Source organism: Pteropus vampyrus, unplaced genomic scaffold, assembly GCF_000151845.1.
Source record: "Pteropus vampyrus isolate Shadow unplaced genomic scaffold, Pvam_2.0 Scaffold417, whole genome shotgun sequence".
Lineage (NCBI taxonomy): Eukaryota > Metazoa > Chordata > Mammalia > Chiroptera > Pteropodidae > Pteropus > Pteropus vampyrus.
In genome coordinates this window covers 336464-348793 of record NW_011889198.1, presented here as the reverse complement: position 1 = coordinate 348793, position 12330 = coordinate 336464, and the positions used below count along the sequence as shown (strand labels likewise).

At 45.7% G+C, this 12330-nt stretch overlaps 1 protein-coding gene across 1 annotated transcript in view; it reads right to left on the bottom strand.

The window, feature by feature from the left end:
• LOC105306060 (ATP-binding cassette sub-family A member 3-like) overlaps positions 1-12330 on the bottom strand; it is a 104046-nt gene that overhangs the window by 85561 nt on the left and 6155 nt on the right. Inside the window, 4 exon segments of the mRNA XM_011380959.2 lie at positions 518-645; positions 3560-3821; positions 4197-4265; positions 10590-10771. Of these exon segments, the coding sequence (XP_011379261.2) occupies positions 518-645; positions 3560-3821; positions 4197-4256 (450 nt within the window). The 5' untranslated portion in view covers positions 4257-4265; positions 10590-10771.

The following is a 12330-nucleotide window of genomic DNA, read 5'->3' as shown; positions in this document are numbered from 1 at the left end:
GGTTATTTGCAGATGTCCTAATTCTGATGAAGCCTGGCTAAGCCTTAGCACTATTTTCTAGATTTAGATTTAGAAAAGAAATGATGAGTTTCATTCAAAAGAAAGAGGCAAGTTTCCTACTCGAGCTCCCTGCTAGTGGAGGTGCGTCTGCTTTATTGCATCAGGTCTTCTGACCCGGAGACATGTATTTACTTCACTATCACGTGTGGAGCTGGAGATGGTGGCCATATCAGATACAGTGGCAAAGGCGACATCCTTGGTCGTCAACATTCCCTACTATTCTGATTTATAAACGGAAGGCCTGGTAGGTGGTGAATTCAGTTCTTTCCCCATTGGCATAAAGCACTGGTTAAATAAATGCACAGACACTAAAATGAATTAGATTTGGATTTAAGTCCCTGCTCTGCTACGTACAAGCAGCGTGGCCCTGGATAAGTTACGGTCTCCCCATCTACCAAATGGAATCTCTGGAAACTAGAATTACAATTACGAGACCTCTACATAAAAACGTTCTTACCTTAAGCGGCAGGGGATCGTGGCTATTTTTGAACTCATGGTCAAAGACAAAGGCAACCATCACTCTTTCAGAGTTATTCTCTTGCTTAACGTAATCTTCAAAGTCACTTTCAGATGAAAAGCCTTGAACTGCAGAGAGAGAAACGCCTAGTGTATGAGCTGACCACACAAAGGCAAAGTGTCTGACAGCTTCCGGATCACCGCTCAGAAGGGCTGGAGCCAGGCTTCAGGGCCACTTCAAGATCCGCAGTCAGGCTGAGGTTAGCAAGCCTGTGTCCAGGCACACAGGCAGGCACGTCTCCCGGTGGGCTCCTGGGTGGGCAGGATTACTGCCTGTCCACAGCTGAGAGGGGCCAGAGCCACGTCACCAGTCTCTAAAGGGTCCACAGCCAGAACCAACGTCAGCGGGCCTGTGACCTGAGGCTTAGGTGGGTGTGACTCCTCCTGGGTCCTTGGCCAATGGTGCTAATGGCAGGGCCGAGGCCAAACAGGGCTATAACTGAGTCCACAGGGGGATGCGGCCATTTCCAGGTGTGTGGCTGGGATCACGGTAAGTGAGCCTGCCATCATAAGGGCAGTGGTGGCCGAGGCCTGGGGAGCACATGAGGCCAAGAAAATCTGATAAATACCTAACTGGGGTCTAGTCTATGACCACCCAGAATATACATCACTAATAGCACACAAGGAATTTGTATACAAGTCAATCGTGTTTTAAGACATGCAAAAGAACATTAATAAATTCTGAGGAATCGAGATCTTAAAGACTCTATTCTCTGAATATAAAAAACTTGGAAGTAACCAGCAGAAAATTTTAAAATTCTCATACGAGGACTTCCGGTTCCAGCTATGATAGGTAAGATGAAAAACTTTCCCACTGCGTACAAGTTGGACAAAATCTATAAAAAACTGCTTGAAAGCAACAAAGATGAACAGGACGTATGGAGATACAAGCCTTGAAAAAAAAGGAAATGCACAAGATAAATGCCATATTCACCCTGGTATTGCCGCTGAAAGCGTTGCAAAAGGTTGCTGACTTAAAAGTGGTTAGGAGTTCAGGCTGCTGAAATGTCTGAGACTTGAGGGGCAAAACTCTAAGGAGAAGAGAGTAGCAAAGAAGCGAGGTGCAAAATCAGCATGTCAATTCCCCTGAAGTCAGTGGCCGCATCCTAAGCTGAGCTTGCACAGGACGAGCCTCCAAGAAACCGGCCGAGGCCAGGAGAAAATGCTGAGCAGTGATATCAGCACTTAGACAATGCTGGGGAGACAGAGCATGGAGCTCAAGCCCCACAAAGGCAGAGGGGCCTTCAAAAATACTCCGGACTTCCAGTGGACGCCCTGGAAGGGGCATGCCCTGGGAGTAATGACCGTGCCCTAGGACACAGGGTATCTCAGGAGTAAAGAGGAAGCTGAAATAGAACAGTCGTTCCTGCAGCCTAAAACCAGCTTTCGATGGGGTCGAACTGATCAAGTCCTCTGAAAACCGTCAGGAAGGAAAATTTAACCTTCTTCGGATAAAGAAGTGCCCTCAGGAGCCCCTAATTCTTTCCATCCACAATGTCTGCCAGTGAATTAAAATATACAAGATATGCTACAAAACAGAACTCAATGACTTAAGAGAAAAAAACATACACAAGTAATCTAGATATCAGAACTTTCTGGTAGGGACTCTATAGTAACCATGATTAATCTGATTAATAAATTTAAAAAATCGACATTTCTTTCTAGACCTGGAATCTATTTGAAACAGAGAACTGAGAAATATTTTCTAAAACAGTTCAACGGAAAGATCACATGACCTATTAATTTCATAATACATAAGCAAAAAGAAAATTTTAATATTATTTTAATGGCTATAACCTTTTGAATACTAATGACACTTAGCTAGAAATTTAATTCCTCTCTCAACGACTAACAGGATAAACAGATAAAAAATATAAGTGCACAGAAGATTTGAAAAGCACAATGATTCACCAACTTGACAACTTGACCTAGATGACATTTCTAGGATACTACAGGCCAAACCTACAGAATATAGTCTTTATAAAGGTACATGGAACATTTATCAAAATATACCATAAACTAGCCATAAATAATGCTCAAAATTTCGACCAACTGTAATTAGAGTATACACCCTGATTCAAGGAAATTAAAATAGAAATCAACAACAGAAAGATAACAACAAATCCCCAGGTGTTTGGAAGTTAAGTAATCCAGTTCTAAAAATCCCACGCATCAAAGAAATCAGAGCGGAAATTATAAAAAAATTTGGACAACCCAAAGCAGCCTGTGAGAGACTAAATTTATTAAAATATTTGTGCTGCATACTTTTAAACTCATTGAGATTTTACATTCTTCTGCTCCAGTTTTTTTTTTTTTTAAATAAATGTTTTGAGATGTCATCTACTTTCAAGGACTCTCAAATGCTTTGAGACGAAAAAGACTGAAAAAATACACTACTGAATAAATACACGTGTGTAAAGAGAAGGAGCTAGAGGGATTTTCATCAAAATTCTGATGTTTATCGCTGGGAGAAAAAAGAGAGAAACTGAGTTGAGAGTGAAGAACAGGGAATTTTTAGAATAATTCTCTACAGCCTGAGTCTTCTATAAAGCATTCATCCACGCACTGGGCAACGTTTTTACATAAACAGTGTTTGAAATAACTGAGCACTGAGTCTGCGTCCAGAATGAGGGCTTGTGTTGATGCTGCGTCTTCCCGTACTTCGGAGTTATACTCACCCACGTTTAAGCAGCACGACCAGAACCAAGGAAGACAGTACCACAGAACTGGACAATCACCCAAAATCATAGAAATGGGTCACCTAATATTAAAATACTATTTGCTTTGGGCTCCAGGAGAAATTATTTTATGCAAATTTAACTCTCAAGTTTAACGAAGTCCATAATATTAGATTTAGGAGTTCACTACCTGGTTATGAGGATATCCTGCCATGTTTTACTTAGAAGGTTATACCCAGTTAAAAGGTTGTAAGTGTCTTCGCTAAAATAATAATACATTTTTTCAGAAAACCTTCATGTCTAACCTTTAAAATTGTAGTGTAAATCCATCTTCACAGCTTCAACGATGTCCCTCACCACGACACTTTTGGAAGGCACGAAAGCCAGTTCCCACAGGCCAGGAAAAGGGACACTTCTCAGGAATGAGGGCAACTCATCGACAGGCTGGCTAGCGTAACTATAAGGTCCACTCTTCCTTATAACGGTAAACTTGCGTGTTAACAGAAGCGAGCCAGCAAATAGTAAAGTTAGGATGATTTCCACAACTATAGCAAAGAACTGCCGTCTCTAGATGAAAAAAAAAAAAAAAAGATCGTTAACTATCCCAAGAGCACATTAACTTTGCAAATGCCTAATTATTTTATATGAACAGACGTTTCATAAAAGAAGGTATAGCTGGTCAAAAAGAACAGGTTCAATGTATGCTATCAGGAGTTTCCTGGACTGTTTTTTTTCTCCTTTGTAGGAGTCATTCTGCTATGATTTCACTCTATGAAGAGATACCCTTAGCTCTAGAACTGAGAAAAACACAATAGTATAAATTGAAACACAGCAATCATGCTGCCAGAATAGTATAAATTGAAACACAGCAATCATGCTGCCAGAATTTTCCCACTGTGGTCTCTTAGATGTTGCAAAAATCCTATAAATAGCTGAACTCACCTTTAAAATGAAATTCTTCCACAGAAGAACCATAAATTTGTTCAACTCCAACAAATCCATTCTTCAACTCTATGGAGGAAGTAAAGATTTTTAAGAAAGAAATTAAAGCCATCTAACAAAATGCAAATTTTAGACAAGAAAATTACTTACATTTGAGTTACTTAATTTTCTATCAAGCTTAAAGGATAACAAGAAACAATAAGCACTTGAAATATTTGAGAATTTTTAAATTTATTCAGAATCTACTGAGCTTCTAAGATGTACAAAACTTCGAGCACAAAACAAAGATCATTAAGTTATTGGTGCAAGTTTCCAGGTAAACCCGGCCAGCAGCTTTCCCAATTCTTATCAGAATACTAATTCAGAAACAATACCAGATAAATCAATAATCATCAGCAGCAAAAATACAAGATAGTACATAAAATCACGCTATACTTATAAGCCCGAAATGCCACTCAATAATTTGCGAAATTGGAAATATCTACCTATATTAACAACATTGCTAATGGGAGCAGATTTATTCTTATATTTAATGACTATTTTCTGGATATCTACTATGCGCCATGTTAGGCGTGGGTACACAATGGGAAACAAAACAGATAAAGCCCTTCCCTCATGGTGTGGGTGGCATGGTTAAGTTATTAATAACCTGGGATCCAAAGTCAGCCGGTCTAGGTCGTTAACTGTATCATCTTGAACACGTGACTTAACATCCTGGGGCTGCCAGGAAGAGAGCTGAAACTCAGGGCCAGGAAGGGGAGGTATTCCTTCAGGACTTCCCCTTATAAATAAGGATAAGCATGAAGGAGACTGGCTTTCACAAGGACTGTAGCCCCAATTCAAATAATTTCCATCCCTGGTGCTAGATAAAGTTGATTTCAGATTGCAAATGCCTACAGGTCCCTGGCATAAAAAATAAATCCTTTCTGAAGAAAACCATCATCATCCTGGAGTCAACTATTCCTACAAGCAATTTTTATGAATATAACGTCTGACGCAAAATGATCAGGAACGAAGTTTAAAATAACTATGCTTACTATTTTCAAGGCAAAAAAAAAAAAAATATATATATATATATATATATATATATATGAGATTTAGAAATCTCACAAATGGGCATTAGATTAGAATTTCAAAGGATGGAGGAAGAAGGGCTCCAAGACTTAAACATAACAGTGAAATTAATAAAACTACCAGCAAAAAAAAAAAAAAAAAAGATCTTTGTGACTTTGATTGGGGTAGGCAGAGATTTCTTAAAGTGAACAGAAAAGGCACAGACCATAAAAAGCAGTTTCATCAAAATCTAAACCTTCTGCTCATCAAAAACTATCATCACGACATTAAAAAGGAAAGCCACAGAAGGGGAGAAAATATTTCTAATAGATATATCTAACAACAGACTTGTAGCCAGAATATATAAAGCATTGCGACAAGCCAATCATAAAAAGGTAACAACCCAAACTTTTAAAAATAAGAAATAAACTTGGACATTTAATTAAAAAACAATCTATAGGGGAATGTTGGTGGGAACATCAAGGTGTTGCCATCAAGGTGTTGCCATCAAGGTGGCAACACAGGTTCTTCCCACCAACATCCCTCCTCACAAGACCAACTAGCGACAACCCACGGATGAGACGCCACTGTGAAAACTCCAGGACCAGGCTGAGCTGAACGGGTGGCTCCATCTGGCCCAGAAGCTCAGTCGTCAATTCTGCTTGATTTGAGTCTGAAAAGTTTTAGGGCAACCTACTGACATGTGGGCTCAAAAGAACAATGAGATGGGGTTATTGAAAATTAAGCGATTATATTCCTGACGGTCCTAAGTTATTCGAATGAGATTTGTAGTCACTAGACTACCTCATTTGCTTTTCTTATAAAGCACTGAACGTTCTGAATGAAACAGCATCTTTCTTAATCCTACTAAAATATGAATGTCTTTTAGATCCGTCTATACTGCATACAATGAAGTAACTACGATGGCCTGAACAGTCCTCTGAGCTTGACTGACCTTTACAGAGGCTCCTCCTGGCTCCAGGTCTTGACCTCCCTTAAAGCAATTTCTTTACAAAACTTCCCGTTATACATTCTTTTTCTGTCTTTTTGAAATATAGGTAGCCCTTTCTTAAAGCCGCTTTCCTGCTTCACAACCCGAAAATGTCTCTCTCAAGGGCCTGGGAGTCGTTCTTTGGTAAGTCATCACTCTGGAGGATGGCGACCCCATCCCAGTCCCTGTGGGAGAGCAGGAGGCACCGACCGGCCGACACAGATGGCCCAAACGCAGAGGAAAGACCTTCAACCTCAGGAAATACCGCAAAGCCTCGGGCACTCACTCCCCAGTCCCGGCCCACGGTTCAGTGGAGCTGAGCTTGGCCTGGGCTCTGTCCCCTGCTGCCACAGCCGTGCTCAGAGGCTTCCTTGCCTGTTCCGCTTGGTCCCACGCACTGTCTGCTCTGTCCCAGGGAAACCAAGGCAAGTCCAGCTACTCGACCCCGCAGCCCTTCCCCTCTATGCTCTGGCGATTGAGAGATTGTAATCGTCCTTTCCTTAGACACGAGGCTCAGCGAAGTCCAGCGACCCACCCTGGGCCTTGGATAGGGGCTGAATGTTTGTGCGCCGCACTCCGCCCCCCGACCCCCCCACCCCCGCATCTTGTCTATAAAATGCTGAACGACAACGCGATGGCATGAGGACGCGGGCCTTTGGGGGTGATGGGGTGGGGACCCCACGAGTGGGATCAGTGCCCTCGTGACGCGGGCGGCCGGACACGACTCTGCTGGAGCCGGGTCTGGGCCTCCCCGCCTCCAGGGCTGAGTGAATAAACCTGTTTGCGGACGGGCCGTGCAGCCCCGGCGACCAAGGTGGTCACCCCGATGGCGATGGCGCGGCAGGCCCGCCGGGGCTGGACGCGGATGTCACCTCCAGCCGCCGCTGGTCCAGGCTGTGGCCCGCGGACCCCGCGGAGCGCCTGCGCGCACGGATGGCTCCTCGCCCGGTTCGGGGTGCGGGGTGCGGGCGTCCGGCTGCGGCGCAGCCAGGGACCTGCGGAGGACGGAGGGCCGGACACTCACCCCTCAGGCCTCGACGCCCCCGGCCGACCGCTGAGGTGGCGCGTGTCCCCGCGCGGGGCCACCTGCCCGCACCCTCGCCAACCGCCCGGGCGCAGGACGCCGCTGGGCGCCACGCGGACCCCCAGAGGCGCGACGCCCGGGCGCAGGACGCCAGGGAAGCGCAAGTGTCCACCTTCTCCCAGGGCCCCTCCGGGGGCGCAGGCCCAGGGCATCCTGACCCTCCTGGGCCAGCTCTGTCCCGCAACAAGGTTGCCAAGGCCTGGAACACGCGCCCTCCGCCTCGGCCTCACCCGGCCTGAAGCGCCCTCCTCCCTCTCTGCCTGCGCAGCGTGATGGTTTGGGGGCGGACTCTGGAGTCTGACTTCAAGGGCACACCCCATCTCCTGTGCCGGCTTGCTGGGTGACCTTGGACAAAGCCCTCCACCTCTGAGAGCCTCAATGGGACAGTGAGGCTCATAACATCTACGTACCACAAAAGGTGTGTAATTCAATGAGACGATGCCTTGGCGTAGGAAAATCAATATCCTGTGGCTGTTTTCATTACTAATTTCATATTTGGCCTTGGTTTAGTCTCCCTCCATAAAAACCGTATCTAACCACTCCGGGTCAAAATAATCTCTTTTCTTTGAATTATCAAAAGCGTTCGCTTTTCCTGCTAGTGATTTGGCAGCCAGGATGTACTGCCCAGCATCCTGGGTTACCTTTCTGCAAACGTGACAGTTTAATTTCCTTCTCTCAAGGATAAGAAAAGACTTGAGTCTAAGTCGTCGTATGCAGTTTGGCTCTCTGTGTGACCGAGGCCGGAACGTCATGTCCTGGGGACTTTTCCTTCTTAAAGGTGAAGGATACCTGAGTTAGTTACCCTAAGAGCCAATTGAGCGGTTAGATCAATCTATATATAGCCTGGGATCCCGAGCTGGGAGTAGGACGAAGGTTGGGGAGACGCCAGATGGAGACAGAATTGAAAGAAGTGTGTGTGTGTGTGTGTGTGTTTGTTTTAGATAACTTCCTCCTTTCGCCTAAGAGCTCCTAGCAGGAGGCAATAATTTAATAAAAAGGGGGTTTGATTATGACCACACATGCCCCCTCTGAGTGGTTGGATGCCAGTGACGGTGAAGGTTATCTGGGACCATGTGTCTGTTTCTAGGACCACCGGAGCCCACTGCTGCTTGACGTGTGTGACATCGTGGAAGTGACAATCTCGTCAATATTGTGTGCCCTTCCTATGCCAGTTGCTCCAAGTACATAGCTTGAACAAAGCCAGGAGCCAAGGAAATAGTGACTTTCCATGACACGGAAGAGCAGGGGTGTTCTGTGACCCCTGGGAACCTTTTCTGAGGGTCTTTCCAGTGACCTGCTAACATTTAATGATGGCATAAAAAAAAAAACAGCGGTAACCCACATTGACTGAGTGTTCTGTATGTGCCAGCTACTCTTCTAAACACATGTGTTGACTGTCTTAATACTTAGAACTGCTCTCAGAGGTAATATTATTACCCCCATTTTGCAAACGAGGACACTGAGTCGTAAGGAACTGTGCCCGGCTTACCCAGGTTTATGTCGTTAATAAGGGACGAGGCTGGACTTCGGGCCTGCCTACCCTATGCGAGCGCAGGGCCTGTAGCCTCTCATGACTGTGCTCTGCTGCCTTTCTAACGGCCACTTACTGTGCCTGGCAGAGGAAGTTGATCGCATTCGATTCTGACAACGTCCCTCTTTGGGAGTTTGTATTACACCCCCTACCCAACCTCTGTTGAGGTCCCACAGGCTTAGAGTTAGTAGAGTCACTTTGTGTGAGGTCATGCGGCTAGTTAGTAAAAAACAAAAGACCCAGGAATGTGTGACCGTGGAGCTTGTACTCGGCTGAGCTCTGCGCCCTTCATGCTGGCTCTGACATTGGGCAGTTGACACTTCCTCAGGGACAGTCTCCTCCATTCCACCTGAACCTCCATTGCACCCTCAGACCCTTTCTCCCCTGGATTTCTGCCTCCTCAGGGAACGTAACTGCTCCTTAATCCTGGGAAGAGTCCTTAACTCTTCCCAACCTATACTCATCCGATGGAGATGACATGCGCACTACCTATCAACCGTGGCTTCCCGGGAAAGTGGGACCGGCTCAGCCTTTCCATCCAACTGAATGACGGGGCCTGAGCTCTTTCCTGAATCTGCTCAGTAGCAAGTGAGTCCCTTCCTTGTCTGGAAAATGAGAATACTGATGCCACCTGGTGAGGATCGACTGCGATGACAAACTTACAAACAGGGGAACCGTGCATAGGGTGGTGCTTATGGTCATCAGCCAGGTGTAATTCAGAGTCACCTGGGGAGTTGTGAATACAAGCATGTCTGGGTCCCACCCTGAGAGAGTCAGACTCGGTTAACCTAAGGGTCGTGTCTGAGCATCTGTATCTTCGCAAATCTCCCCAAATGCACGGCGGGAGCTGAGAGCCACGGAGGTAGCAGTTTCGTGGCCCTTGCACAGATGTTGGAGGACTTATTCCTCAAGTTTTGCCTTAATTTGGTATTTTGAGAAGCCCGAGGCAAGAAAAGAAAGTGGGTGATCCTTGAGGGCTCACCATGGGCTAGGTGTTTTCATGTACCCCAGTGCATTTAATCCTCACCAAAACCCTCTGAATGGTTGGTATCATCTTTGTTTTTACAGGTGAGGGGGATCCAGTGCTTAGAGACAGTGATACTTGTTCAAAGTTGCATTTCTCCTAAGTGGAGGAACTGGATGGAGACCTGACCATCGTGGGTAGGGGTGCTCCTTGCTCCCTGTCTGTCCTTTCCTCCAAGGTCAGGGACGGAAATGTCATAACTACAAAGAGCACAGACACAGTGTCTGCCGTCGCCACTGAGGTAGGATTAGAGCTTGGCCGCGCTGTCAAGGTGAGCTGGTGGGCGGGGGCGGGCGTCAGTGCCTAAGGGAGCCATGAGGAGCTTGTTAGGTCTTCCTTGGGAGACAGCATGAATGCCATACGCCAAATATGCAAGGTCAGGTGAGCTCGAGGCTGAGAAAACTGAGTGTGGAGTCTGGGAATGCTGGTGGTTCGTGAGGCCTAAGCATGAAGGAAACGTGCTGACCTAGGAGAAGATCATGTGTGTCAAGGTCTTCTAAATGCACAATAGGGAGGGGATAATGTGAAGATTAACTGCATGATCATGTAGGAAGGGAGCAGACTAAGTCCACACCTTGATGAACTGGTTTTTAAGATTATATCCAGACCCAACTCGGACCGAGATCACGAAGGGGCTCTTTGAGAAATGTTTGCTGGTGGCAAAGACTGTTCTTTTTCAAAATAATTTCCAGCCTGTTGTCTTGACTTACCTTTGCGTTTCGGTGAGGAAGTCAGAGCGAGCATTACTGGCCTCACACAGTGTACAAAGAAGCAGAGACTGAGGTTTCTCGAAGTCGCAGACCAGGTGGCTGTGAGGTCTTCTGAGGCTGCCTGGTCTTCTCGTCCCAGATCAGCGGTTTCCAGCCCAAGTGACACGCAGCAGCAGCATCACCTGCGGAATTTTTTTTTAAAAAATTCAGATTCCCAAAACCATTGAAGGTGAGACCCAAGAACCTAGTTTTTTGTTTGTTTGTTTGTTTGTTTGTATTTGTTTTCAATCACCTCTGGTTGATTCTGATGATCAATCAGGTTTGGGAACCAAAGCGTTCCAGCCCCACGCGTCAGTTACGCACGGCTTTGCTTCGTTGATTAAAAACCTGCCCTCCCAGAAGAGGGGAGGCTCGCTGGGCTGGAGGGCCCGAGTGCGGGCCGAAACCACACAACGCTTTTCTCAGGGGCTAGATGGGTTATTCTCTAGGGAACGAAGGGTCCGTCTTACTTTTGCCCTGTAAGGGGAGAGTGTTTTCTTCCTCACCGCTTCAGGGCTTTTAGGAGGAAGAAGAGAAATACAGAAAGTTCTCGGGTCTGACAGACACTGTAACTTCTTTATATTTGGGCTGCACAGAGCCTGAGCTGGGGACTCTGACAGGCTTCCTCAAGGTGACAATATATATCAGGATTTATCCCCGGCTTGCATTTATTTATTCGACAAATATTGGAGTGCCCATCAGATGCTCAGCATGGGGCATAGAATGGTGCGAAAACCAGACACAGCGCCTGCTGTCACGGAGCTCAGAGTCCATTCAGGGAGACAGATATTAACCCAAAGATCACGCCGATAAATGTGAAACTGCAACCCCGACAAGTGCATTGAATGAAAGGGCGGGGGGCAAACGCCCTGCGTGCAAAAGAGGGGGTCTCAGTCTGGGCTGTGGGATTTGGGAAGGCTTCTCCTGTGTAAGGGACATCCGAGCTGAGATTTGAAGGCTCATAAGAGTTAGGCATGAAGGGCAGATGGGGAATTATCGCAGGCAGAGGAAAGAACCTGTGCAGAGGCCCTGTGGTTCGCATGTGCTTGGGAAGCTGCGGGGAGGCTCGCGTGGCTGGAGGAGCGGAAGGAACGTGGCGTCAGAGGGCTGGAGAGATGGCAGCGCCAGACGGGAGGACCACGTAAGGTCTTCGTGAACGTAAATAAAACACAGACTTTGCAACTCTTTGTTTAAGTGATAAAGCTAGGAGATTCGTATATATATATATTTTTAACTATCTGCATGCTTATGGGAAAAAAACACTAATCACATTATGATTTAATAAATCATAAGTGTTATACCATCTGTGAAGAGATATTAATTATTACATTATTACCAGGGCAACAAATTATCAAGTCAGGCAACCCATCAAGATTAGACATTTAGTTTCAGAGGCTGAAGGTTACTTTCACAGAGCACTGTAACAATTTCTGAAGCTCAAGGGTACTTCTAAGAATAGATTGATACTAATTGAGAAGAGCAAAAAAAATAATTGATTTAGTTAAGGAAAGTACCACTTAATTCTCATTATTGTAGGAGTGCATAAGATTCCTAGTCTTGTGGATATTGTCCTTTTGGAAACTTTTCAAATCAGATTCTTTGAACTGTAGTTTATGGCACAGAATGTTCTCTCTCCTTTAGCTTATAGGAGAGATGAGTATCTGGTGATATTTATGAGACTCCTTTTGCTAGTTATTGATAA